This window comes from Penicillium arizonense (genome assembly GCF_001773325.1).
Source record: "Penicillium arizonense strain CBS 141311 chromosome Unknown PENARI_contig021, whole genome shotgun sequence".
Classification (NCBI taxonomy): Eukaryota; Fungi; Ascomycota; class Eurotiomycetes; order Eurotiales; family Aspergillaceae; genus Penicillium; species Penicillium arizonense.
The window spans coordinates 244677-268743 of NW_019173298.1; the positions used below are offsets into that span (position 1 = coordinate 244677).

A 24067-nucleotide genomic window follows, 5' to 3' on the forward strand; every position below is an offset into this window, starting at 1 on the left:
GTTTGCCAGGTTCTTAGCTCCCAAGAGACAGGAAGAGAGAAAGTAATAGTAAATGTAGAGGTGAGGAGACGATTAAAAATGTCCAAGGAGGGTTTTCTAATGATATCTGTACCAAATTTTGATACATTTCCAGTTCTTTCATCGCTTCTTAGCGAGCAAACATTGCCTTTCATCTAACCCTTTCTATCAAAGAAATCAGATATAATTGTTTGTCTGAGGACTGCAGGACGGGGCAATCATCTCAATACCTAACCTTCGTTCGAGCACATTAAGACATACGTTCTTTGTTTCCAATGATCTAGCCAGTATGCCAGCTCTTTGAGACCATTTGCTAAAGACATTCCTTCGTATTTCTGTTCAAGCTGAAAACTCACATTAAGACCTTTTTTATCTTCACATATACTTACACTGCAGATACAATCGCATCACCCACTTCGTTAGTCCCAGCCTTGCCACCCAAATCAGGCGTCCGCAGTCCTGAATCTAACACTTTCCGCACAGCGTCTTCCACACGTTGAGCCTCTGCTTCCATGCTCAGCGAGTAACGGAACATAAGCGCAACACAGAGGATCATCGCGACAGGGTTGGCGATGTTTTGCCCGGCAATACTAACAATATTAGAAGTCACTCAATATGCCTCGCCTTTGATATACACTTACGTCGGAGCAGACCCATGTGTAGGCTCATATAGTCCATATGGTCTCGTCTTTAGTGTCTTATCGCCAGGAAGACCATTAAGACTAGCACTCGGCAACACACCAAGGGTGCCGACAATCGACCCAGCTTGGTCGGAAATCATATCACCAAAGGTATTATCTGCCAGAATAACACCATTCAGAGATCGCGGGTTCGTCGCCAGGATCAATGATGCCGAGTCGGCAAGCTGGTGCACCAGCTTGACTTGCGGGTACTCGGCAGTCATAGTTTTGTCCACTACGCGGCGCCAGAGCCGCGACGAGGCTAGCACATTCGCCTTGTCGAGAGAAATCACTGGCCAGGGGGGATTGTGTCGCAGCGCCACTTCGGCCGATAGACGGGTTACACGCTGGATCTCGGCTTCAGAGTATCCCCATTCGTCCATTGCTATATCAGAACATCAGCAAGATCGTATACATGTTAAAAAGCAATCAATTCAACTCACCGTATGTCTCCTCTTCAATCTTACGACCAAAATAAGCTCCACCACAATTCTCACGCACAACTACAAAATCAACCCCTTCAATCACATCCTGTCGAAACGGACTAAACTCCTTAGCGATAGAGGAACTCGGCGAGGTAGATGAGCACGGGCGCAGGTTCGCATAGATATCCATTGCTTTCCGTAGCTGCAGCAGACCTCCTTCAGGACCATCGAGTCCACGTCGCGCATTGTCCCATTTTGGTCCGCCTACTGCGGCAAATAGGACTGCGTCTGAGTTTAGTGCTGCTTGCTTGACATCGTCTGTTACCGGTTTGCCGTGGGCGTCTATGCTGCAGCCTCCTATCAGTTCCTGGCGTAGTTCGAACTTGCGTTGCGGTGTTTCGAAAGCTTTGAGGACCTTTACGGCTTCGGTCATTACTTCTGGGCCGATGCCATCGCCGGGTAGAATGAGGATTTTGAATGTTTGGGTCATTATTTTGGTGTTTCTGTTGTTCTTGGGGTATGCTTTGGTTGGGTTGGATCTGATAATTCCTCTTCTTTGACCCCGGGCGTCATACAGCCTATAACTTATCAGAGCTCGGTTTTCATCCGACTGGTGCGGGGTTGGGGTTGGTCGGGCTTTCGCCGATGTCATGGCAGTGCGGAAGACTGTCCGGTTTAGACTATGTATTTCTAGTTAATAATGTTCATTCTAGATGTCAATTGTTTAGTAACGAGGGAAAGGGGGGATGAAAGTTGGCTTGACAACACCGTTCAGCACTGATATTGTCTTATTAGGGCGGTGTTAGGCTGTAAGCCTCGAAGCGAGTATACCATCTCATAAAATGTTTTTGCCGTATTTTTACCTCGCATTTCTCACCCCTTTGCCCATTGTTGATTGCCTCGCATTATAGTTAAACATGGGGGTCTATCATGTTGTATACAAGTGGGGCTATAATATTAGCCTCAGGCATAATATTTACCTAAAGGGGGCTAGTGGTATCACGTGACACATACAGACTGGGCCCAATCCGGTGTTAGGGCTAGGGCTCAACGGCATCCCCTCCGGTTTGCACTGTTTGCTCTGCGGGCATCATATCATTTCTAAGCTTTTGAAGATCTCCAATCTCCAAAAGTCCAATTTGCTTGTAGCACCACTTCACGATGTCGCGAGTCGAAGAGCTTCCGGATGACTTTGACGAGTCGCTCAACCTCAACGATGTTCCTCCCGAGGTAAACCAGGGCCTTCCCCAACCCGGCTTCGATGCCTTCGCACCCGGCAACGATCTTCCCTTCCCGATCAATGAGGAGGGTCTAAAGGCGCGTCAATCTGATCCCAATGCGCCTGATCTACCACCGGCTATTGCAGCCGTTCAATCGCATTCCAAGGAGGAGCTTTTCAAAATGATGAACCAGACTCCCCTATTCATGACCGATATTGAGAATGCGGGTGACGAGAGTATGTCTTTTTTGGCAGTTGAATACGATCGTTGAACTGAGCTGACAGCTGGTTTCTATAGATGGCGAAAACGTACTCTTGGACGCTCTGCAGGCTATGCAGAACGAAGGTACCAAGGCTGAGGTCGCGCAAACCTTCAAGGAACAGGGTAACGAAGCCGTATCGGAGCTTCGATGGATTGATGCCAAGGAGTTCTATACCAAGAGTATTGCTGTCATCTATGCCAAGGTCGACAAGTGGGAAAAGCCTGAGGACCCCAAGGCCGATGCGGCATTGTTGCGCAAGCTGGAAGAGGTGTCGCACATCAACCGAGCCCTGTGCAACCTGGAACTAGGTATATACAATTTTTTTCGATTGTTGACGAGCTTTGCTAATGTTCAAATGCTTCAGGAAACTACCGCGCCTGTACCCTCGACTGTGCTGCCGCCCTCAAGGTGAACCCCAAGAACGTAAAAGCCTTCTACCGCTCATCCATGGCCCTGTTCAAGCTCGACAAGATCGCCGAAGCTGAGGATGCCGCAAACCGTGGTCTGGCCATTGACCCAGAAAACAAGTCCCTTAAAACCGTCTCCCAAAAGATTGCCGAGCGCAAGGCCGCGGTGGAGCGTGCAGCCGCCAGGAAGAAGGCAGAGGAAGAAAGGCTGCGCAAGCAGAACATGGTTCTAAGCACCGCTCTGCGCGCCCGCCAAATCAGAACCCGCAAGACCGAACAGCCCCCCGATATGGAAGATGCCAAGATCAGACTCGTTCCCGATCCTCTGTCGCCGGAGAGCACTGTCGAGTTCCCAGCTGTTTTCTTGTACCCAATCGAGGCACAATCTGACTTTATCAAGTCGTTCTCTGAGATGAACTCCATTACGGATCACCTGGAGTACATTTTCCCTCTGCCTTGGGATACCAAGAAGGAATACAACATCAACAATGTTGAATGCTTCATGCAAACCGTCTCTGGTGGTTTGATCAAGGCCGGCAAGAAGCTGCCTTTGCTGCAGATCCTCTCTGGTGGCAAGGTCGAGGTTGTGGATGAGCTTGTCAGCATCTTCATTGTGCCTCTCTCGAAGACTGGCAAATTCATTGCAGAGATGAAAGCTCGTAAGACGGGCTGAACTGGACGCTTCATTATACAAGATGATATATCTCCCGTCGCCTAGCTCTTGATCGCCGCTGGCTTTCAGTGGAAGTCCAGATGCAGACCAACTATCATACCTCTGGCGGAAGTTAAGATTTCTGCCCAGGGACTGGATTTGGTTTTCTTCAACAGCGGCACTCTCGCCACCCCTACCGTTTGGTTTTGGCTTTACCTCAAGCAATTCCACGATAAATTAGCTGATACCCTCCAAGATGTCTGTTCATGTACATATTTGCACCTTTGGCTTTACATAGATATGGCTCAATTATAGAGGCAGCGCCCTCCGGAAGCATGTCGCACTGTTCCTATCCCACGTTGACTTATCAAGCCTTGGTTCGTATTGATCGTAGCCGTCACACTCGAGATTTGAGAGTTCCTATGCAGGCTCATCTCATGGGCGCTAATATAGGCTCAATCAAGTGAGGGGATACGTAGTCTAGCCTTGGCATTATAGTGCTAGTTTACCCTGAAATAAATATTATGCTAATCTCGGCAATAAACACAAAAGAATACCCCAGATACGTTTGAGTTCTTAGGAAGGCAAGACACATTTACCCGTGCATTTAGCCCTATCCTTCAACTTCACCTGATTGGGATTAAGCCTCTTCAAGGGTTCCCCATTTTCTCTTTTGCCGTGAAGAAAATACGGCGTCCCCTCCGGGTGTTCTGCATATGTGGAGCTCCGCTCCGTGGCTATTACTCTACCACTCTGGCTAACTACCTACCTTCATGCATGAGATCATATTATCCCAAGTCCCGAAGCATGATCCGAGCTAAAAGACCCCTTTCGACTAGTTTGAATGGCCGCGACAACTACGCCACGGGCTGTCGGCCCGAATGGCTGTAGCGACCAATGTGAAGCTGCCTAGCGCCGGGGCAGATGCTGAAAAATATCCAAATTAGGGCCCTGGCAATTTGACATCGCGCTTTGTTTTGAACTATATAAGGAGCTTGGGCGGTATCTTTCTCTTTGAAGAATTAAAGCTTGTGGTGAGACTAAATATCGGCGAGCTTTAATTCCTTCGTCACTATGGTTCATTTGTCTGCTATTGCCCTGGCATTGGCTGGTGTTTTGCCTCAGTTGTATGAATATCACCGATTAGTTCAACAAGGCTATATACTAATACTGATATCTTGGTAGAACACAAGCAGCTGGCTTGAACACTGCTGCCGTTGCCAAAGGACTGCTATACTTCGGATCAGCGACTGACAACCCTGAGTTGACCGATAGCGCATATTTGACTCAGTTGAGCAACAGAGATGACTTTGGTCAGATTACCCCTGGCAACTCTCAAAAGGTTTGCATATTGCTCGTTTGGTTGGCTGGAACCTGCTAACAATTGAATTGATAGTGGGATGCGACTGAGCCAACGCAGAACACCTTCTCGTTCACCAAGGGCGATGTCATTGCAGACCTTGCTTCTACCAATGGCCAGAAGCTCCGATGCCATAACTTGGTCTGGCATAGTCAACTGCCCAGCTGGGGTAATTCTCGCTGTCCTCACATAGCTCATTATATTGGAACGTGATCTGACAGATGAATAGTCTCAAGCGGCACTTGGACCAACGCAACACTGATTGCGGCTATGAAGAACCACATCACCAACGTTGTAACTCACTACAAGGGGAAGTGTTATGCCTGGGATGTCGTCAATGAAGGTGAGTGCCCAGCTGAACCATTCGGTGTCGTTCTATACTAATGGATCGAAACAGCCCTCAACGAGGACGGCAGCTACCGCAGCAGTATCTTCTACACAACTATTGGCGAAGCCTACCTCCCCATCGCGTTCGCAGCTGCCGCCGCCGCCGACCCATCCGTCAAGCTCTACTACAACGACTACAACATCGAATCCCCCGGTTCCAAGTCAACAGGCGCTCAGAAGATTGTCAAGCTTGTTCAGTCATATGGTGCCAAAATTGATGGTGTTGGTCTGCAGGCTCATTTCATCGTTGGAAGTACCCCTAGCAAGAGCGCGCAGACTACCAACTTGGCTGCATTCACGGCTCTTGGTGTCGAGGTTGCCTATACCGAGCTTGACATTCGTATGACCTTGCCTTCAACTGCTGCCTTGCTTGCTCAGCAGTCGACTGACTATCAGGACACTGTTGCCGCTTGTGTGGCTAATGCCAAGTGTGTTGGTGTTACTATCTGGGACTACACTGACAAGTACTCCTGGGTGCCTAGCACCTTTTCGGGTCAGGGTGCTGCCTGTCCTTGGGATGATAATTTGGTTAAGAAGCCTGCTTATACTGGTATCTTGAATGCTCTTGGGGGTTCGGGTTCTTCGACTACCACTGCCACTACTCTCGCCACTACGACTAAGGCTACTACTACCACTACTGCTAGCTCAGGTAGCAGTACTGGCGTTGCTCACTGGGGACAGTGTGGTGGCTCGGGATGGACCGGAGGTACTACTTGTGCTAGTGGGTATACTTGCACCTACTCCAATGCCTGGTACTCGCAGTGTCTGTAGATATACCAAGTTGGAAGGGTCCACCAGGCAGGCCTGTGTATCTATCTCTGTCTATTTCGAGACTACTGTATAGGTTGATACTCAATATCAATCGAGCAAAATAAATATATCATTCAATTCAACACTTTCAACTGCTTCGTAAGGGGGAAGACATGAACTGTATGAATAGCCTTGCCTTAACCAAAAGCAAAAGAAGAAAAAAAAGCTCTAGCCCTCTTACAATGGTTCATGCAAGCACCAGATTCCATGCCTGCTGTAATGGCACAGTACCGAGCGGTAGAAGAATGCTGTCACGCCGGGTTAGGACACTAGGCATCATATGATAGAATCATATAATATGATCTAGAAATATGACTTAAAGATCATGTTCTCTAGACCCAAACTCCGCAGCTCGCTGTGCAGCCACGTCTACATCCGGCTCTGGTGGGAAGCCCTGCAATGAGACGCATTTCCGTTGAACCAGCGGGGTGAGGGTTAGCTCTTTTACTACCATTTGGGGGTGTAACCGAGGCTTTTTCAAATTTGGCCTTGTTTTTCAAGCTCAACTCTTTTTATCTTCTCTCTTCATTTTAGACTTGTTCTTATTCCTGTCCCTTCTGAAGGGTTGTCTGTGTCCTCTTCTCGAAGCCAGTTGGGTCGTCTCATATTCCGTTACAATGACCTCAACGGGTAGGGGTATTCCTTTGAACGCCAACAAAATATTCATTATCATCAAAAGACATTATATGTACTGGACTCATCCGAGGGTCATCATTGATCAAAATAATATGGATAACCATATAGCATCATCTGCTCCGTAGACGGTCCCGCCGCCGACTGAGTTATTGGGATAGGCTGTGATATTGGCACAGACGGTGTGATCGAAGCACCTACAGCAGACATGGCAAGAGGATCTTCGTAAATACCCATGGGAAACGGTTGGGTACTGACGTTTCCAGGATACTGATATGGTGTAGGGCCCATTTGACGTGTCCGATCAACCAAGTTTGTCCCAGCGGACTCTTCGCGTTTTCTTTTCAACTCAAGTGGCGATGTCGACCCACGGGCAACCTGCTCAACTGGCATATATTGCGTGTGGGGGCTTATGTGCATTGGCGGGTTATATAGGTTGGGAGGGTATGGGGAAGCGTTCGTTCGGGGATCATCGAATGGGATGAGAAGTTGTGAGGTATCGATGGCTAGTGCTTCGTCACTGCACTCTGACTTGGTTGTGGTTTGAGTATGGTCTGGCTCGGTCGGTGAGCTTTGTTCGCTGGAAGTGTCTCCTGTATTGTCAGGGAGGTTGGCACGAGAAATCCACACGGGTTCTTCTCCATCTGTAGAGGGTGAGTTTTGGTGCTTTGAAGCTGTGAAGTGCATACTAGCTTACTTGTGACTCCATTCTCGAAATTCTCTTCCGCCTCGCGAACTTGGTATGCCTCGTCTAGGATTTCTAGACGATCGACCGGAAGAATCTGACGTCGAATAGGCTGGTCACATTCTTTCAGTCTAGTCGTTGTAACTCCGTGGCTTCCATGCAGCTCACACAGAATGTGCACTAAAAGTCGAATGCGCTCTGTACACTGTTAGCCCTGGGTGAGGGCTTTGGAATGAGTAGTATCTTACCAACTTTGGGAAGATGATCTGGCTCCCGGTGGCTCACCCCAGATGGCCACCATGGAGGCTTTGTTGCCTCTGGACTGAGCTGTTGGGTTCTCCCTGCAATGATCTTCCGTCCATTATAGGGGTAGTTGACCTGCTTGCGTGGCTCAACTAGTTTGACGTAGGCTTTTGCAAGAACACGGCAGTTGGTTTGTTGCAGATTCTGGAAAACCCTCTCATAGTACTGACGTAGTAGGTCTCGGTCTTTTATAAAAATAGACACTTTCTGGTGAGAGGTCAAGTTGAGATTTTGGCCTCCGAAATTTCTCTTCCTGGGCCGTGAGCTTCGCCAGTGAGGCAAGGACTCGGGGTTTGACCACATTTCGGGCTGGACCGGTTGGATGTGGGGGCTGGGTCCGGTTTGCTGCATACTCTGCTTTATATTCATTTCATTATGGTTGGCAATTTGTCTCTGTGATGGGGGGCTGTGGCCGTTATATTCTGTCGTTTGGTTGGCCAATGTTGCATGGGGCACCGTTGGGAGTTAATCAAACACCCCGTGCAGGGAGAGAACGGACTCACGTTGACTCGGGGCTGTTTGCGACTCTCTCGAAATTGCCACTGCCCTGAGGAATTCATCTCTCACTCTGGGTGTGAAGATTCTCTCGCGGTGCTCAGCGATTGACTCGGATGATCTTTGACAAAGATTGCCATTTCGATCAACATAGATCAGAGCAAAATGAGGGTACCCCAGCTCTTCCTGTGGTTGTCTCGACATTGCTTCTGGGGTCTGGACAGGGTCAGCTCTATCAGATAAATCACAGATTGGGAGTGCAGTACCCAAGAGTTTGCGCTCAATGGCTGTTCCCGGGATTTCCACCCTGTCTGGCTATTTGTCTGAAAGGATTAGCTTCAGCTGCATGGCGGGGTAGAACACAAAAGGATTTCCTACAGGCATAAAATATGTATGAGGAAGAGCGAGAACCATGCTGTACTAGACGCCCAAAAGCAACCTCACCCACTCACCGTTAATCAGAGTGCCAAGTTGATGGGCAAGAGGATAGTGATTTATTATACACAGCCACTAGACTTGTCAGCTGTGGCGCATACCTATAGCGCACCAGACTTTGGAAAGAGACTCAGCTCCAGGCAGGGGCGATAAAAGGCCGGTGGGGACGCACAAAGTACGGATCTACAAATTTCGGTGTAGATACAGTATCGAAACATGGGTAAGGTCCTGTGGGAGCGCACTTACATGTTGAGTAGATTTGGAATTCAATCCTTCTCCTCGTCATTTGCCCTGTGGCCCATCGGAAAATCCCCGAGTATCACGATCAGAACATGACGTGCTAAAGACTAGTTGCATCTCAATGCTAGCCCAGTTTGATGTCTACATATTATTAGAACTACCCAAAGGTACTGCGCCTTGGTTGTTAACTGCAATATTTCCCTTGGAGAATCTGGGTCTCTAGGGCTGACTGTTGCAATGCCGTTTCAGCATAGCAATACTGGCACTTAAATGGCTACAGACCATGGTGAGTGGTTCTATGGATCGAGTGAAACACGGTAACAGGTGTTGGCCGATCTTACGCTCAACGGTTACGGACATGTTTTCCGTTACAGAGAATCCCATAATCGGACAAAAGGAGCGCTATTTTGACGGCAGATGGCCAGATCGGAATGAGAGATCGGCAAACGTCCGCGACGGAACTTTGTACGGCGTACAGGCCCACTGGTTGCCTGAGCCCAATGGTTTTGGCGCCCAGTCTCCTGGCCCCTTGCTTGCTCCGTTTCCTAGTGAGACTGATTCAGTTGGCTTAAGTGGTTTATGACACGATCTAGGATGCGTGTAGAGGCGCCTTTCCATGTGAGGGATCGGGCATCATAGGATTCTAGGGGAACTTAGCAAAAGATTCGATACTAGTGTCGTTTCTATAGATGATCTCGGGATCTCGTACTTTACCGAGGTCTTCGTTGTCTCCAACGTCTTTGCAGATCAAGTACATTAACACTCGGCCGAACTCAGTTACAGTGGATTTATCTTCGGGTCTATCCACATGGCCTCGCTGTGATCAGGGGGCCCAATTCGATCAGGGAGAATTCTCCATTGAGTTCGGAAGATGGCGATTTGCATATCACTTTGATTTGCAGAGAACTTTTCGATTCCCGATGTCCTCGTCTATAAATATAACAATTGGCTTGTCCTTGTAAAAGATCTCGAGTTGAGGAGAATTCGTGGAGAGTTTCTTTGGTCTGACCAAAGTACACAGCGGGCTAATTTCCATCCGCCTCCATGTATCTCAAGGTGATCTATCGTAGTCTGTTAACGTTGAGAAGAGCAAGATTGACTTCAGATTGGCCGGTTGATCAGAAGTCAATCTATGACTCAAGCGTCCTTCCACGTCGGGCTTAGGCAGATCCATTAACGATAGTTGTACAACTAGCGGCTATGGACGGGGGCAGCTTAGGAATGCGGGCATTCAATGCATGCATAGATGCCCCCATATCCCAGTCATCCCTGCCCAAAAGTCCTCACTTGCCAATCTTCCAAGTTTGACATGCTCTCGAATGCATTAGGCTAATGGGTCTCTACGTGCATAACCCCGTGTTGGAACACGGCTGCGTGAAATACAAAGTCCGACCAAAGCAAAAGTCATACCTTTCCATTCTCTGGGGGCGCTTGAAGCACCTTCTATCTACAGTAAGCTTACCTTTAGATGAAAGGAAAATCTGCTGTCAAAAATGGTATTTTACCCGCAACTTCCGAGGCCAGCTGAAGAAGTCTACACAATTACCGTGCGGCTGCTCAATTTGCCACCGCACTATATGCCTTGCTCCACTAATAACGTTACAGCAAGTGTCGATCCAGGTGCCTGGGCCTCAATTAAATTTATTTAATCAATATCGGAGACGAGGCTCGTGTGGAGCTGTTATTATTGCAATTCCATCTGCCGGGATAACGCATGATAAGCCTCTCACCGAGTTTTCCCAAAGGGGATATTGTGGGTGTTCTTCTGGTAGTATCATTGTAAACGTCAGAGACCTCTCGGAATTACCGAGGTTGTAGTCTGCAAGACAGAAATGATGTGGGCCAGCTAAGCCACACGCAATGACAAAATTCTAGTGATGGAAAACGTTAGAGATATTTATCCAAATACGACGCTTTGAAATCAATGCTTAAGCTTATTGTCATTGGGCGTTCGATTGAGTTTGGACATGTATACGATGTCGGTCCAACTTCTCATGTGGAAAGCTTTCCAGTTGAGGAACTCGATGTACGTGTAACATCAGCTGCTATTCTTTTATCCTTTTAGCCGTGTTTGGTGTTTGTCGAAAATCCAAGCACTGAACTATTGCTAGGAACACACATAAGTTGTGTTCGAGTCAAGGTGTTTGTGGACAGTAGAAGAGAGTGTTGATTAATCCACCTGTTTACGAGAACTACTGTATCAGATTGTCTGATACAATGCAGAAACTGAGGCTCAGGCAGCTTAAAAGGCTACAAGTAGGCCAAGCCCTACGCTAGGCGTTGTGAGGGCGATTTTGGTCCACTGTGGCTAGCTGAAACGCCGCCATACCAGGAAAGTCCAGCCCCATACTTCTGTTTACGTTCAGGGATCACCAACTTGCATTTCCTGGAATTGAGATGCTTCAATGGAACCTGTGGCGCCCGCATGACGCTCGAACAAGATCCACAGTCCCCTTTGAGCAGCTTGCATATTCGCTGTGGACCCGTATGCTTTTGAGTCGTCAAACCGGCTCCCGGCAATAGCTCGATTTCACTCCCCTGCAGCTTGTACATTTCTGGTATCACATGCTTTCAGACAGAACAGTGTACATCGGGGCCCCCGATTGTTGATCGACAAAGTTCAGGATCGGCCAGCGCTTCATTCTTTTTGGAAGCCAAGCCGCCGGTTACTCCCACTGCTTGACACATCACGTCTACTGTAGTGGGGGTACCGATCACGGAAAAACACCCACTCTCATGTGGGAATTGTGTGCATCGGGAGTGCCCAACGTGGTTTGGGAGCGAGAGCGAGGTTCCAGTGGAGCCGCGGTCAGACAGTCTATCGGTGCCAAGGAATTTCTTGGCACGGAGTACGGAGTATACGACACATAGCTCTGTCCCTCGTTTGCCAGGATATTTTGGTGGCAATTCAAAAGTACGTGCAATTGCAGTGTGATAGGCAAGAGAGCGGTAAGAGGGAGCTGAAACATACCTGGTCTACACGTCATGTATCGCAATCCTGCGGGCGTAGCGATATGAAGGGGGGATACAGGCCTAGAATGAGATCTAGTTAACTTACAAGGAGTAAGAATGAAACACACAATACATATAGAATGTGTGGATTCAGTAAGTCCTGGAGAAGTAACTTATAAGTTAGGGCAGAGTCACATGTCCTTTTCAGGCATCACTTTTTAGGCCAAATAGTTGAGTCACAATCCTGCCTGAGGCCCATATATGCCACGTGATTTTGTTTCCGGGATCCTCATGTCTCTTTGTCGATGTTTGCTTGAACAAGATCATCAGATACGATCTCAAACATCCAAAGTCCATCTCCGTGATCATCTTCCCCATCTTACAGTTGGGGGCCCGTGTCTCCACAGACTCCGCTGCATGAGCCATTAGCCGATCGCTCTGAATCCGGGCCATCTATCTCTCGATCGTGTTCCAGCGCATCCCGGTTCTTTCGTCTGGGCCAATCACCACAGATCGAGCTTTCTAGATCTCGACTTCCCCCTGGATTCTTCGTCTCGTCCGTGCATAGTAACAGAGGGATCGCGGGAAGAGATATTACAGGACGGGTGCCACCCCCTTTAGTTCCCGGCACACAATGGACCCCAGTGGTTATCCGGCAGGCTATCCCGTCCCGACGCAGAGCCCGCAACAGACGCCTTTTTATTCTAACGCGGCTCCGTATCAGTCAAAGCCACCGCAGCATTCCTTTGCTATGCCCATGCAGCCTGGAGCTATGATGCCTTCAGGCTTTCCCCAATCCTCCGGTTCGTGGACAAACCTTCCCCCCACCCCCCTCCCACCTCCCTTTTTTCGTCTTCGGTTTGGGTACCTGTCACCTTCCACCTGCTCCAGTCGAGAAAAGGGGCCACTTGCATGAGGCTCAAGATAGAACTGAGCTATTTTTCCCCTCCCCCCTCATGAACTCCTGTGTCACCATCCCAGCCCTCCTTGGTGCCGCTACAGCAGTGTTCCTTGGCATTGTCGGACCTTACTTATCGTTATTTGCCTGCGGTGGTCCTTAGGGAAAAACTTTCTCTTGAAGCCTTCTAAACTGACTCTAATATATCAGCAGCACCTATGGAGAACTTCTCAGCACCCTTCAACCAGACCCCTGTTCCCACCACCATGGGCCAATTCGTCCCCTCTCAAGGCACGTCCGGTCAAAATATGCCATCACAAGTAGCGCAAACCTTTTCTCAAAACATGGCCTCGATTTCGGCGAATAACCTCCTCGGCACCCAGCCCAAACCCCCTTCACAGATGAATTCTCCTCAAAGCGGTGCTTCTCCTGCGGTCCCCGCCCAGGCTCAGGCCCAGGCTCAGGCTCAGGCTCAAGCTCAAGCTCAAGCACAGTTTGCCGCGCGTGAAAAGGCCCGCGTCACTGCACTTCTTGATATCAACTCTGCCCTGCTGCAGGAAGTGGTCAATCTTCAAGCCGCTGGAAAGGCCGGTGCTGCCTCCAACCCAGACCCAAATTCACCCACCACAGAGCAGGTAGTCGATCCATCAAAAGCCGGGCAGAAACCGAGCCCTGAATACATTGAATGCATGCGACGCTTGCAAGCCAACTTGGCCTACCTCGCAACCATCGCTGATCGAGCCAAGAAACCGGGTGGTGTTGCGCCCCAAGCGCCAGCCATCATGACGCCGCCACCCAATCTCCCGAGTATAAATGACCTGTACACCAAGCTCAACGAGCTTTTCTCTCGACCTGGCAAAGCCTCGACGCCACAACGCCTCAGCCCTCAGGGTAATGGGGGGCCCAGCCCTGGCGCTCTGGGCGAGTCTGTTGTCTGAGCAAGCTGTGGAGTATGCGGTCTTCCGCGTGAGAAGACACGCCACATCTATATCGAGCTCCTGATTTGTTCGCTGCGGCAATCGGGAATCATCCGCACCTGTTTTGGGCCACTAACGCAAGTCTTTGTGTGGGAGGCGCCGCCCAGCATCCTCCACCATGCATACTAGCATAACCATGGGCCTCCCACCATGCGTGACATCTGCTGGGAGATATCAGGCGTGTTACCTAAAGATCTTGGGCACATTTTATCTCTATGATTACAGAGCATGGGGTTCTCGTTTCAAACGGGAAGATACCTAGATAGACACTAGGGAAGGAAGGCAAAAAAGGCAGACCTGTACATTAGACTGAATATGACATTATCCAAAAACTAGGCAACAATAGGAAATCGTAGGAATGTCCGACTGCACCTTAGCTGCAAGTTGATGCCATGGGATCACATCGCGTGAGGGCCTCCCGCCAATCAGCGTGCTTCCTTTGCTCTCCGCCTTCGACGTCTAAAGCCTCTTTTGCTTCATTTCATTCATCTTAGTGTGGATGTCTTGTTCTCTGCTAGCTGTGTGCAGAAGGAGCTTGTCAATCGCAAAACCCGCTTTCCCTAAGTTACCTTCCCTTCAGCAAATCACTCCTTTGAGCCCTAAGACTGTCTCCGCCGATCGGTCATCTGCGCCGTCGCATTCCTTTTTATCCCCGCATCGTCCGCATATCCAAAGTCTCCAATTGCTTTTCGTTTCGGTCTCCGCATTGCTAGTTCCAGGGTCCTTTCGGACAGTTTCGTCCTTTGCCAGCCACCTCCGGCCTCGTTTGCGCAACACCTCTGCTACTTGTGCCATGGATGCTCATGGAGATTTGAGTGCAAAGCGAAAGCGCAGCACTGCCTCCAATGCTGCTGAGCGTCCCAACAAGCAGCTTCGACCCGAGGGTGCCATCTTGACCCCCGGCGACGCAACACCCGCCAACGGAACTGTGTACAATGTCGAGGAGGACTTGGATGAAGCGCCTTCACCTGCTGTAGCCCCTGCTCCGGCAGATTCGCCTGAGTGGCAGGCTACTATTGAGAAGGTCGTGAAGAGTGCCGTCTCGATTCACTTCTGTCAGACTTGCTCGTTTGACACGGAGCTCTCCATGTCCAGCCAGGCTACGGGCTTTGTTGTGGATGCAAAGCGTGGGTACATCTTGACCAATCGCCATGTGGTTGGTGCCGGTCCTTTCTGGGGATACTGTATCTTCGATAATCACGAGGAGGTAAGTCGATACGGCCATGGGTTTCATCCAAATATAAATGTTCGTCTACTAACAAAATTGGTCAATTATAGTGCGATGTCAAGCCTGTCTACCGGGACCCCGTTCACGATTTCGGTATTTTGCAGTTCGATCCCGCGAAGATTCGGTACATGGCTCTCACCGAGCTCAAGCTTCAACCTGATGGAGCACGAGTTGGCACGGAAATCCGTGTGGTGGGTAACGATGCCGGAGAAAAGCTGAGCATTCTGTCCGGTGTAATTAGTCGATTGGACCGAAATGCCCCCGAATATGGCGAGGGATACTGTGATTTCAACACGAACTATATTCAGGCCGCAGCTGCAGCTAGTGGTGGTAGTTCTGGAAGTCCAGTCGTCAACATCGATGGCCATGCAGTCGCTTTGCAGGCTGGTGGCAGAGCCGATGGAGCTGCAACGGACTATTTCTTGCCGTTGGATCGCCCGCGTCGCGCACTAGAGTGTATCCAGGAAGGCAAGCCTGTCACTCGTGGTACCATCCAGACCCAGTGGGTCTTGCGGCCTTTCGACGAGTGCCGTCGTCTCGGTCTAACTCCGGAGTGGGAGGCTGCCGTTCGTGCGGCTGCGCCTGCTGAGACAAACATGCTTGCAGCTGAGATCATTTTGCCTGAAGGTCCTGCCGATGGTAAGCTTCTAGAAGGAGATGTGCTTTTGAAGGTCAATGGAGAGCTTCTCACGCAGTTTGTCCGTCTCGACGATATCCTGGACTCGAGCGTTGGTGGTGTGATCAAGCTGCTGGTTCAGAGAGGAGGTCAGGATGTTGAGGTCGAATGCCAAGTGGGCGATCTCCACGAAATCACTCCAGACCGATTCGTGACTGTTGCCGGCGCTACATTCCACAATCTGTCTTACCAGCAGTCCCGCCTTTATGCGATTGCCACTCGCGGAGTCTACGTCTGTGAATCGGCAGGCTCATTTAAACTGGAGAACACTGTGGCTGGATGGATCATCGATTCCATTGACAAGCGACCAATTCGTAATCTCAACGAGTTCGTAGAAGTCATGAAGGGCATTCCTGATCGAACTCGTGTGGTAATCTCTTACCGTCACATTCGTGACCTTCACACAAAAGGAACAAGCATCATTTACGTCGACCGTCACTGGCACCCGAAGATGCGCTTGGCCGTCCGAAATGACGACTCTGGCATCTGGGATTTTTCTGACATCGCCGATCCTATTCCTGCTGAACCCCCTGTCCCCATGGAGGCGAATTTCATCCAGCTGGATGGCATCAGCCAGCCTGCTGCGGCTGAAATCGTGCGTAGCTTCGTGCGCGTGTCTTGTATCATGCCGTTGAAGCTGGATGGATACCCACAGGCGAAGAAGACTGGATTTGGTCTGGTTATTGACGCTGAAAAGGGTCTGGTGGTCGTGTCTCGAGCTATCGTGCCCTATGACCTTTGTGACATCAACATCACCGTGGCCGACTCAATCATTGTCAGTGCCAAGGTGGTCTTCCTCCACCCGCTTCAGAACTATACCATCATTCAATATGACCCCAGCCTCGTAAAGGCTCCAGTCAAGAGCGCTCAGCTCAGCACTAACTACATCAAGCAAGGCCAAGATACTATCTTCGTTGGCTTCAACCAAAACTACCGCATCGTTGTGGCAAAGACCACTGTCACTGACATCACAACTGTCTCGATCCCCGCAAATTCCGCGGCTCCTCGTTACCGCGCCATCAACCTGGATGCCGTCACTGTGGACACCGGACTCAGCGCGCAATGTTCAAATGGTGTGTTGGTCGGTGAAGACGGCGTGGTACAGGCCCTGTGGCTGAACTACCTTGGCGAGCGCTCTGCCAGCTCCCACAAGGATATCGAATACCACCTCGGACTTGCCACGCCATACCTGCTCCCCGTGACTGAGAAGATCCAGAAAGGAGTGACCCCCAAGCTGCGCATCTTGAACATGGAAAGCTACGTCGTGCAGATGAGCCAGGCTCGTATCATGGGTGTCTCCCAGGACTGGATTAACAAGGTCACCGAGGCCAACCCCTCGCGCCACCAGCTCTTCATGGTGCGCAAGGTTGACAGCCCGCCTGCAGCTGTCACACCCGACCCTACCACTAGTTTCCAGGAGGCTGATATCATCCTCACTTTGGACGGTCAGCTTATCACTCGTGTCTCCGAGCTAGATGTCATGTATGAGAAGGATGTCCTAGACGCAGTGGTTGTTCGTAACGGCGAGGAAGTCAGCATCCGCGTCCCGACAGTTCACACTGAGGACATCGAGACGGACCGCGCTCTTGTCTTCTGTGGTGCTGTCCTGCAAAAGCCGCATCACGCTGTTCGCCAGCAGATCTCCAAGGTTCACAGTGAGATCTACGTGAGCGCAAGGGTATGTTTTGACACTCTTTTTCTTCTCCCTTGTAATACACTAACCCTTTTTCAGAGCCGCGGTTCCCCCGCTTACCACTACGGTCTTGCTCCTACCAACTTCCTCACTGCTGTCAACAGTGTCTCGACCCCAGACTTAGACAGCTTCATTCGGGAGGTGCGCAAGATCCCCGATAACGAGTACTTCCGCATTCGCGCCGTCACCTTTGACAACGTTCCATGGGTGGTCACCATGAAGAAGAACGACCACTACGTAAGTTCCCACTTCTACTCCCTTCCTCTGCATATAGAGGAAAAGGACAGATCTTATTCTAACATATCGCTAGTTCCCCATGTCCGAATATGTCAAGGACCCCACCGTCCCAGCCGGTTGGCGCACCATCTCCTACGAGACCCAAATCGGTGTTGCTCCCGATGCAGCCAACCTGAACCCCGAAGCCATGGACGAGGGCGTTGAGGGAGGCAGTGATATCGAGCCTGATATGGAATGAGTATGAAGAGTTGTTGTTTGGGGCAGCTGGAATCTTGTATAATATCACGTCGCAGGCGCTGTCGGGATCGGCTCGGATAGGGGGTACTTCGTTGTTGTTTCTTGCCGTTTTTTTAATATTTATCTCATGGCGTGTTCTACATGGAGCGGCCGAGTACAAAATCACAATCTTGCATATGGGCCCTCTCTTCTTGCTTGAGCTAAATATCGTTTTTGGTGCCTTGTTGTAGTTGTAGTGGCTTTGGGTATTCGGTATTTGGTGTGCTAGCTGTGCTAGCCCCTGGTGTATACTGATGAAAAGGGGTGATACTGAGGTCTACTGCAAACTCTCTCCGTAGGCAATTAATTAAATAGAGGAGCTACGTATCTCCGGTTTATGTTAACCCTATTACAGTAGTCTAGGCACTGCCCACGAAACCCCTTACCTCTCTCACGGATAACCACTAATAACCCCCTAATTCTGACCCTCAACCCGAATGACTGAATAGTCAGGGATATGCACATCAGGATGCATGCCCTGGAGCTCACTCCAAGCATTCTCCAGACAAGGCTGGAAAAGGTTTTCGGCGATCTCGGTAGTCACCGCACTATAAGAAAGTCCAAGTCAGCCCCATGTGATAATTTCTTGGGATAATCGGGAATGAGGCTTAAGTATATCTGCGAGACGTACAGTATCGACATGAAATGTGGTGGCCAGCGGTCTGGGGCGGGGGTGTGCATGGCGTCGATTAGAACTTCTTCTGCGTTGGTTAGGGCTGTTGTTATAGCATCGATGCAGATGCTTTTGCTATTTTGTTGTTGGTAAGTATATGTACTAGGTCTTTTGGGGATGCTTTGAAGTAGAGAAAGGCTTACGTATTTCCTACAGAGCCAAGGGCTGGCTCGAGTTCCATTACCATGATGGTAATTAGCTAGTGGTGTGGATGGTTAGTCTGGGGGATTCGGTGGGTTTATCGAGTACTGGTCCACGTACGAAGACAGTCTGTATGATTTAGCTCGTTTATCTAATTTCCTAGTTTGATGCAACTTACAGGCATTCCGGCAGCTTGGTGTTGATGTGCAGGGTAGGATCTAGATGGAAGAAAGGAACAGTAAGTTGATGGAGGAAATGCAAGAAAGCGAAGAACAAGGGAAGACCCTCTATTTATTACGTGAGGTAGTTCTGAATAGCGAAAAGTCATCTTAATTAGTGGCAATCGATGGTTCTTTATACTTACGTCCATCGGTCATAAAGGTCTCGTTAACAAATGAGCACCTAGGCAGCTCCTTGTTCTCGTGTGATCAATATTATTGGCACAGTATTTCTTCGATAAGTCCATTGACTGGATTCGACTTTATTTTTCACATTGACTATGTTCTTTTGAAATGTTCATTTAGGGAAGTATAGGTAGGTCAAAAGTATATATCCACCAGATCGTACCCATCACCACCACATTAACAACATTGGTAATTTGCCCTAAAATAAACAGCCGAATGCGACAAACCGCAAAAATACAACGAAGCCAGATTGACTTGAATTAAAACAAAAAAGCGTACATCAAGGGAACAAAACAAAAAGGAGCAAAAAGAAATGCTAAAAAAAATGTGCATCATCCGTGAATCGAACACGGGCCTCGTCGATGGCAACGACGAATTCTACCACTAGACCAATGATGCTAGTTCATACATTGTTGGCCACTAAAGTGCTACATAGACAGATACACGGTATGTCCCTAAAATCTTTTTTCTCCCAGCCTTGCTTCACCTACGACTAACCACCCTGTCCCAGCATTATATTATCCACGTAAACCAAAATAGGTCAAATAACAATTCATTAACCCATGCACCAATGGATGCTCCGTATACAGCTGTTGTCCAAGACCATATTGTGTGATAGACTTAAAAAGTACAAACGTACAAGATAACGCCAAGTAGATAATAAGACACCAAACACCGACATAGCTATAGCTATGTCCATTGTCAAACCAACACCAAAGAAGGCCACCACTGTTCAATCGCACAGGCCAATCTACAATCCAAGAAAGAAAGGTTTGTTGTGCCGCGCCGAATTCTAGGTGCTGCTGTTGAAACGCCAGCCGCCGTTGAGTCGCAGACGCTGTCGCTCGGCAAGATCCTTCCGGATTTCCTCCTGGGTAAGTCCATCAGGGCCGGACCAGTTTGCACTGCTGGTACGCTCGCGATATTTCTTGATTTTCTTGTCGCCCTTGAAGTTATCCTCCATGGAGAAAGGTGCAATCGGTCCAAAGATCGAATCAACTTCCATACCATCTTGTTGGCGAAGAAGTCCCTCCAGATGCTTGGGTTGAGCCCAATCGGGCACGGGGAACATCTCAGAGTCAGAGTCGTCTTCGTCCTCGCTGTCGGTGGCAATCTCTGGCAAATGGATGCTCTCACCACTGGGGTACTTGGGAGATGGCTTGGCTGGTGCACGCGGCGCAGATCCAGGGGCGGCTTTGGGCGCGGGTGGCGGCGCATGATTAGGTTCGGCAAATGGGATCTTCCCATTTGTGTACTTGGCCAAGCCCATGGGGTGTGCAGGTCGCTGGGGTTGAGCATTATTGAAGGAAGAACCAGACTGGTGCGACATAGATGACTGTGAATGTCCAAAGATGGAGGGCTTTGGAGAAGGAGAGTTAGTAACATGTGTGTAAAGCATTTGGAACCGGTTATCTCACCTTTCTGATACTTGAGGTACGAACAGGGGGCGGCATGGGAGCTCGCACGGGTTGAATAGGATTATGCTCATCCTCTGTCTTTCTGCGCTTGGATTCGCTGGTCGAGTGCACGTTGGCAGGCTTGGAGACTGCGGGTCTGTGATTGGCCTCTTCGTCCATGCCTCTCTTCAGAGGTTTGGCAGGGTTAGGGGCGGGTGGGTTGATACGGCTGCTATACGGTTGCATAGAGCCCAAGCGAGAGGGAGGTCGAGAAGCACCCAAGTCACCGCGCTGAGAAGACTGAGAAGATGGCTTCTCATGTTGGAGAACCGGAACCTGGAGACCATTAGTGACATGAAGAGATGACACAAACAAATATGCTTACCTCTTTCATCTGCTGGCTGCCATGCCTTTCGTGCTTCCGAGCGTTTTCCATTTGTCGATTTCTAATGGCCTGCATACGGGCGGCTTTCTCCGGATCCTCCTGGGCCGAGGGCTCGCGGCGCTCTCGTTCGGTTTCAGCACGGCTGCGCATATCTTGTCGGCGAGCCTCTTCTTGCTGCTGCTGAGCTCGCTTGCGATCCATCTCACGTTTTTGTTCCTCCTTTCGGCGGTCCTCTTGTTCCTTCCTGCGCTCACTAGCAAGCTGAGCCTTACGCTGGGCTTGAGTTTGACTGGAACCAGTGCTCTTAAAGCTGCTTGCGGAAGAAGCTGTATGTAGGGAATTGTTACTACCCTTCTTCTTAAGGGTGGGCTTTGCGGCAGAGGCGGGGGCAGCTGTCGACACAGTAGAGTCTCGAACGCTTGAAGACGCCATGGGAATCTGACGGGAGAGTGTGCTGCCAACCCGAATTGACATAGGCTGTGGCGGCTTGGGCTTTTGAACAGCCTCACGAGTCGGCTTGAGAGGACGTCGATCATTTTGTTTGGGCTGAGGGATTCCGAATTTGGAGCCGGTATCCTGAGATGATTCAGGTTCCCGAGATTGCTGTCGCTGCGATTGAGAAGCCTTTGGTGCGGCCTTCTCTTCTGGCTCCATCGAGGATTTGTCTTGAGCGGCTTTGAGTCGCAGGGCTCTTAGCTTTTCTTGCTCCCGAGACTTCTCCAGACGGGCCTCTTCCCGCTGTTGTTCCTCCCGCTGTTGTTCTTCCCGTTCCTGTTCCTCCCGTTCCTCACGCTCATGCTGTCGACGCTTCTCTTCTTTCTCGGTAGAGCTTCGCGTTCGGCGACCTTCCTGACGAGGAGGACTGGTAAACTTGGTTGGCTGAGATGCAGTTCGGTCGTTACCATCTGCAATCTCAGCAGTTCGCTTGACACGATGCTGCTCAGGCGACGAGCTTTCCATCCTGGGTGTGTTTCCAGTGCTCGAAAATAGGCCTTTGGCGGATTTCATGATCGACTGCAGTCTCAGTTTCGAAGCACTGATGGGGCCGTCATAGCGCCTGGGAGAGCCTGTCGGAGTGGTAGACATATCAGCAGAAATATGAGACAGAGAAGCGCTCTGTTGGTGGCCAACAGGTCGTGGAGACGAGAATAACGAGGTAGATGATTTGGGTCTTTCTGGCTCTGTTGTGGATTGTTCCTTTTTGCTCGCTGTACGATCTTTATCGAGATCGGAGAGCTTTTCCATGATGTCCATGGTCTTGCTCTTAGAAAGTTCCAGCCGCTGGGGAGAACTCAATGGCTTGATCCACTCATCATCATTCGACTGAGACTCTGGGGCTGGTGCCTCAGTCTTCTGGCTAGAGGCTTCGGGTTTTGCTTCAGACTTGGAGGCTGGAAGTTCGGGATAGGGCACTTGCCCAGTTGCCGCTGCAGAAGCGGATGGAATTGATTTCCGTGGCCGGGCTGGCTGGAGTTTGCCCAGCATGCTGATCCTCTCATGTAGGGTCTGAGTGGACTTTTTGCTGTGCATCCTGGTAGCTTGTTCAGGATCCGGACCATCACTTGATTGTTTATCGTTGTCATTATCCAAAGCCCCGGAATCGGTATTGTTATCCGCAGCAGTTTGGGTCATCCTGTGACCACCAGTCTGTCGGCCAAAGTAGCTAGGGCGTCCGGCAGTGTTCATCTTTGCTGGGTCAACATGGCTTGTCCGAGAGAGACGCGAGCCTCCCAAGGACTTTGATAGCGGTTCCCGCGCAGGGAGCGAGGCGAAGCTCAGGCTACTCTTTCGCACAAGGGGCCTCTCAGGGGTAGAACCATCCGAAGGAGAACCGATATCATCAAGATTATCGAGAACTGTGTCCTCCTTTGTAGTATCCTCCATTGCTTCATCCAATTTTTGAGATTCTTCGGGTTGGATTGTCTTAGCCGCTGGAGCCTTCTCCGGTGAAGACGACGGTTTTGAGACCGGCTCATCGACTTGATTTGGTTCTGGTTCCTTCTCCTGAGACTGTCTCTCTTGCTTGTCCGCAATCTGCACCGTGGTCTGCAATTTGGTGGTTTTAGTCGGAGTTGATGTGATTTCTGCACTAGATTCCTTCAGACGCGGTTCGAGCGGGCGCGTTGTTCGCTTCTGAGTTGGTGTTGGGTCGTTGGGCGGCTCGACAGTCTGCCCTCTGGAGCGGACATTCTCTTGCGCGGAGTGGAAAGATTCTTCTGTATTTTGCTGAGCAAGCGATGTATCAACCTCCTGAGTGTCAGAGACCATAGGCTCGTCCGTCTCCATGGGCTGAGTAGAGGCCTGTGATTCTGGTTGCACGTCAGGCAATACCATTTCGTCATCATCTGACATACCATGATATCCCGAGTCTGTGTTGTATTTAGGGATAGAGTTGAGGTTCTGGCTGAGATCTGGGTACTGTGGTTGCGACACCCGTTCCGTCGCGTTCTTTGTGCGGGGCACAGCCGATGTGGGCGCGGTGGTTTTGGATACCACACGATGAATGAAGGGACTGGGGCTTGCTTGGTACTCTAATTGTTTTTGGGCAGATGAAAAGATCTCGCTCAAGGGCTGCAGAGGCTGCATTAGTGGGCGACCCGGTTTCAAGTCAACAGGTGTGATACTCACCACCCGAGACTCTTCTGGAGCGCGTTTCCGTGCGGTTCGAGGAGTTTTGCCTCTCATCTTTCCGGGGGTCTTGAATACATCCGCAAAGTTTCTAGACTGTCATCAGCATCCAATCGACACAAATCAGCGTGCGGCCACTCACGCTTGACCCTTGGAGAAGATCTCGGTCATATGTTCGTTCAACCAATCCATTTCATGTCGGACTGGATATTCCACCTCTTCCATCTCTTGTTCCACGAGTTCGGCCATATTCTCTTTCTCTGCGGCGATCCATGGTGCCGAGCCCACGGCCTTTTGCGCCCTCGCGCTTGCCGCGGCCATAATGTAAACAATACGCCGTGTCGCTATGTGTCGGGGGAAAAGTGAAGTGCCGAGTCTCAATGTAGTCGAAGGTTGTAGGTGAGTTGTGAGCGCACAACCATCGAGAATGGGGTGGGTTGTGGGTCGCGCCGTGTTGGAATGGAGATGAAGTCTTGAGATCAAAACATAC

General features: G+C 50.1%; 8 protein-coding genes across 8 annotated transcripts in view; 4 read left to right on the top strand and 4 right to left on the bottom strand.

Annotated features, from left to right (window-relative positions):
• PENARI_c021G09046 (3-isopropylmalate dehydrogenase) overlaps positions 1–1613 on the bottom strand; it is a gene marked incomplete at both ends in the record, with an annotated part of 2387 nt that extends 774 nt beyond the window's left edge. Inside the window, 3 exons of the mRNA XM_022635244.1 lie at positions 408–608; positions 660–1083; positions 1142–1613. Of these exons, the coding sequence (XP_022484914.1) occupies positions 408–608; positions 660–1083; positions 1142–1613 (1097 nt within the window). The remainder of the gene's footprint in view (positions 1–407; positions 609–659; positions 1084–1141) is intronic.
• Positions 1614–2284: 671 nt separating this feature from the next.
• On the top strand, positions 2285–3801 carry PENARI_c021G04461 (HSP70/90 family co-chaperone CNS1; the record flags this gene model as incomplete). Its single annotated transcript, XM_022635188.1, has 4 exons — positions 2285–2579; positions 2641–2913; positions 2970–3671; positions 3731–3801. 4 exons carry the CDS (start codon positions 2285–2287, stop codon positions 3799–3801), a joined length of 1341 nt encoding a protein of 446 aa, XP_022484945.1.
• Positions 3802–4738: 937 nt separating this feature from the next.
• On the top strand, positions 4739–6182 carry PENARI_c021G07087 (putative endo-1,4-beta-xylanase; the record flags this gene model as incomplete). Its single annotated transcript, XM_022635224.1, has 5 exons — positions 4739–4791; positions 4850–5006; positions 5061–5193; positions 5254–5367; positions 5422–6182. 5 exons carry the CDS (start codon positions 4739–4741, stop codon positions 6180–6182), a joined length of 1218 nt encoding a protein of 405 aa, XP_022484985.1.
• Positions 6183–6932: 750 nt separating this feature from the next.
• On the bottom strand, positions 6933–8145 carry PENARI_c021G01837 (DUF2841 domain-containing protein; the record flags this gene model as incomplete). The annotated part of the gene is made up of 3 exons (XM_022635164.1): positions 6933–7498; positions 7552–7737; positions 7788–8145. 3 exons carry the CDS (start codon positions 8143–8145, stop codon positions 6933–6935), a joined length of 1110 nt encoding a protein of 369 aa, XP_022484882.1.
• A 4453-nt stretch (positions 8146–12598) lies between these two features.
• On the top strand, positions 12599–13800 carry PENARI_c021G01479 (uncharacterized protein; the record flags this gene model as incomplete). Its single annotated transcript, XM_022635154.1, has 2 exons — positions 12599–12767; positions 13073–13800. 2 exons carry the CDS (start codon positions 12599–12601, stop codon positions 13798–13800), a joined length of 897 nt encoding a protein of 298 aa, XP_022484926.1.
• Positions 13801–14632: 832 nt separating this feature from the next.
• PENARI_c021G11225 (putative nuclear serine protease HtrA2/Nma111) lies at positions 14633–17911 on the top strand (the record flags this gene model as incomplete). The annotated part of the gene is made up of 4 exons (XM_022635278.1): positions 14633–15046; positions 15118–17421; positions 17476–17673; positions 17747–17911. 4 exons carry the CDS (start codon positions 14633–14635, stop codon positions 17909–17911), a joined length of 3081 nt encoding a protein of 1026 aa, XP_022484919.1.
• A 453-nt stretch (positions 17912–18364) lies between these two features.
• PENARI_c021G00044 (uncharacterized protein) lies at positions 18365–18947 on the bottom strand (the record flags this gene model as incomplete). The annotated part of the gene is made up of 5 exons (XM_022635134.1): positions 18365–18497; positions 18581–18697; positions 18766–18821; positions 18884–18892; positions 18942–18947. The coding sequence occupies 5 exons, from the start codon at positions 18945–18947 to the stop codon at positions 18365–18367; spliced, it is 321 nt and encodes a 106-aa protein (XP_022484878.1).
• Positions 18948–19960: 1013 nt separating this feature from the next.
• On the bottom strand, positions 19961–23898 carry PENARI_c021G05393 (uncharacterized protein; the record flags this gene model as incomplete). The annotated part of the gene is made up of 5 exons (XM_022635204.1): positions 19961–20527; positions 20586–20900; positions 20950–23520; positions 23578–23668; positions 23720–23898. The coding sequence occupies 5 exons, from the start codon at positions 23896–23898 to the stop codon at positions 19961–19963; spliced, it is 3723 nt and encodes a 1240-aa protein (XP_022484901.1).
• Between the last annotated feature and the right edge of the window lie 169 nt (positions 23899–24067).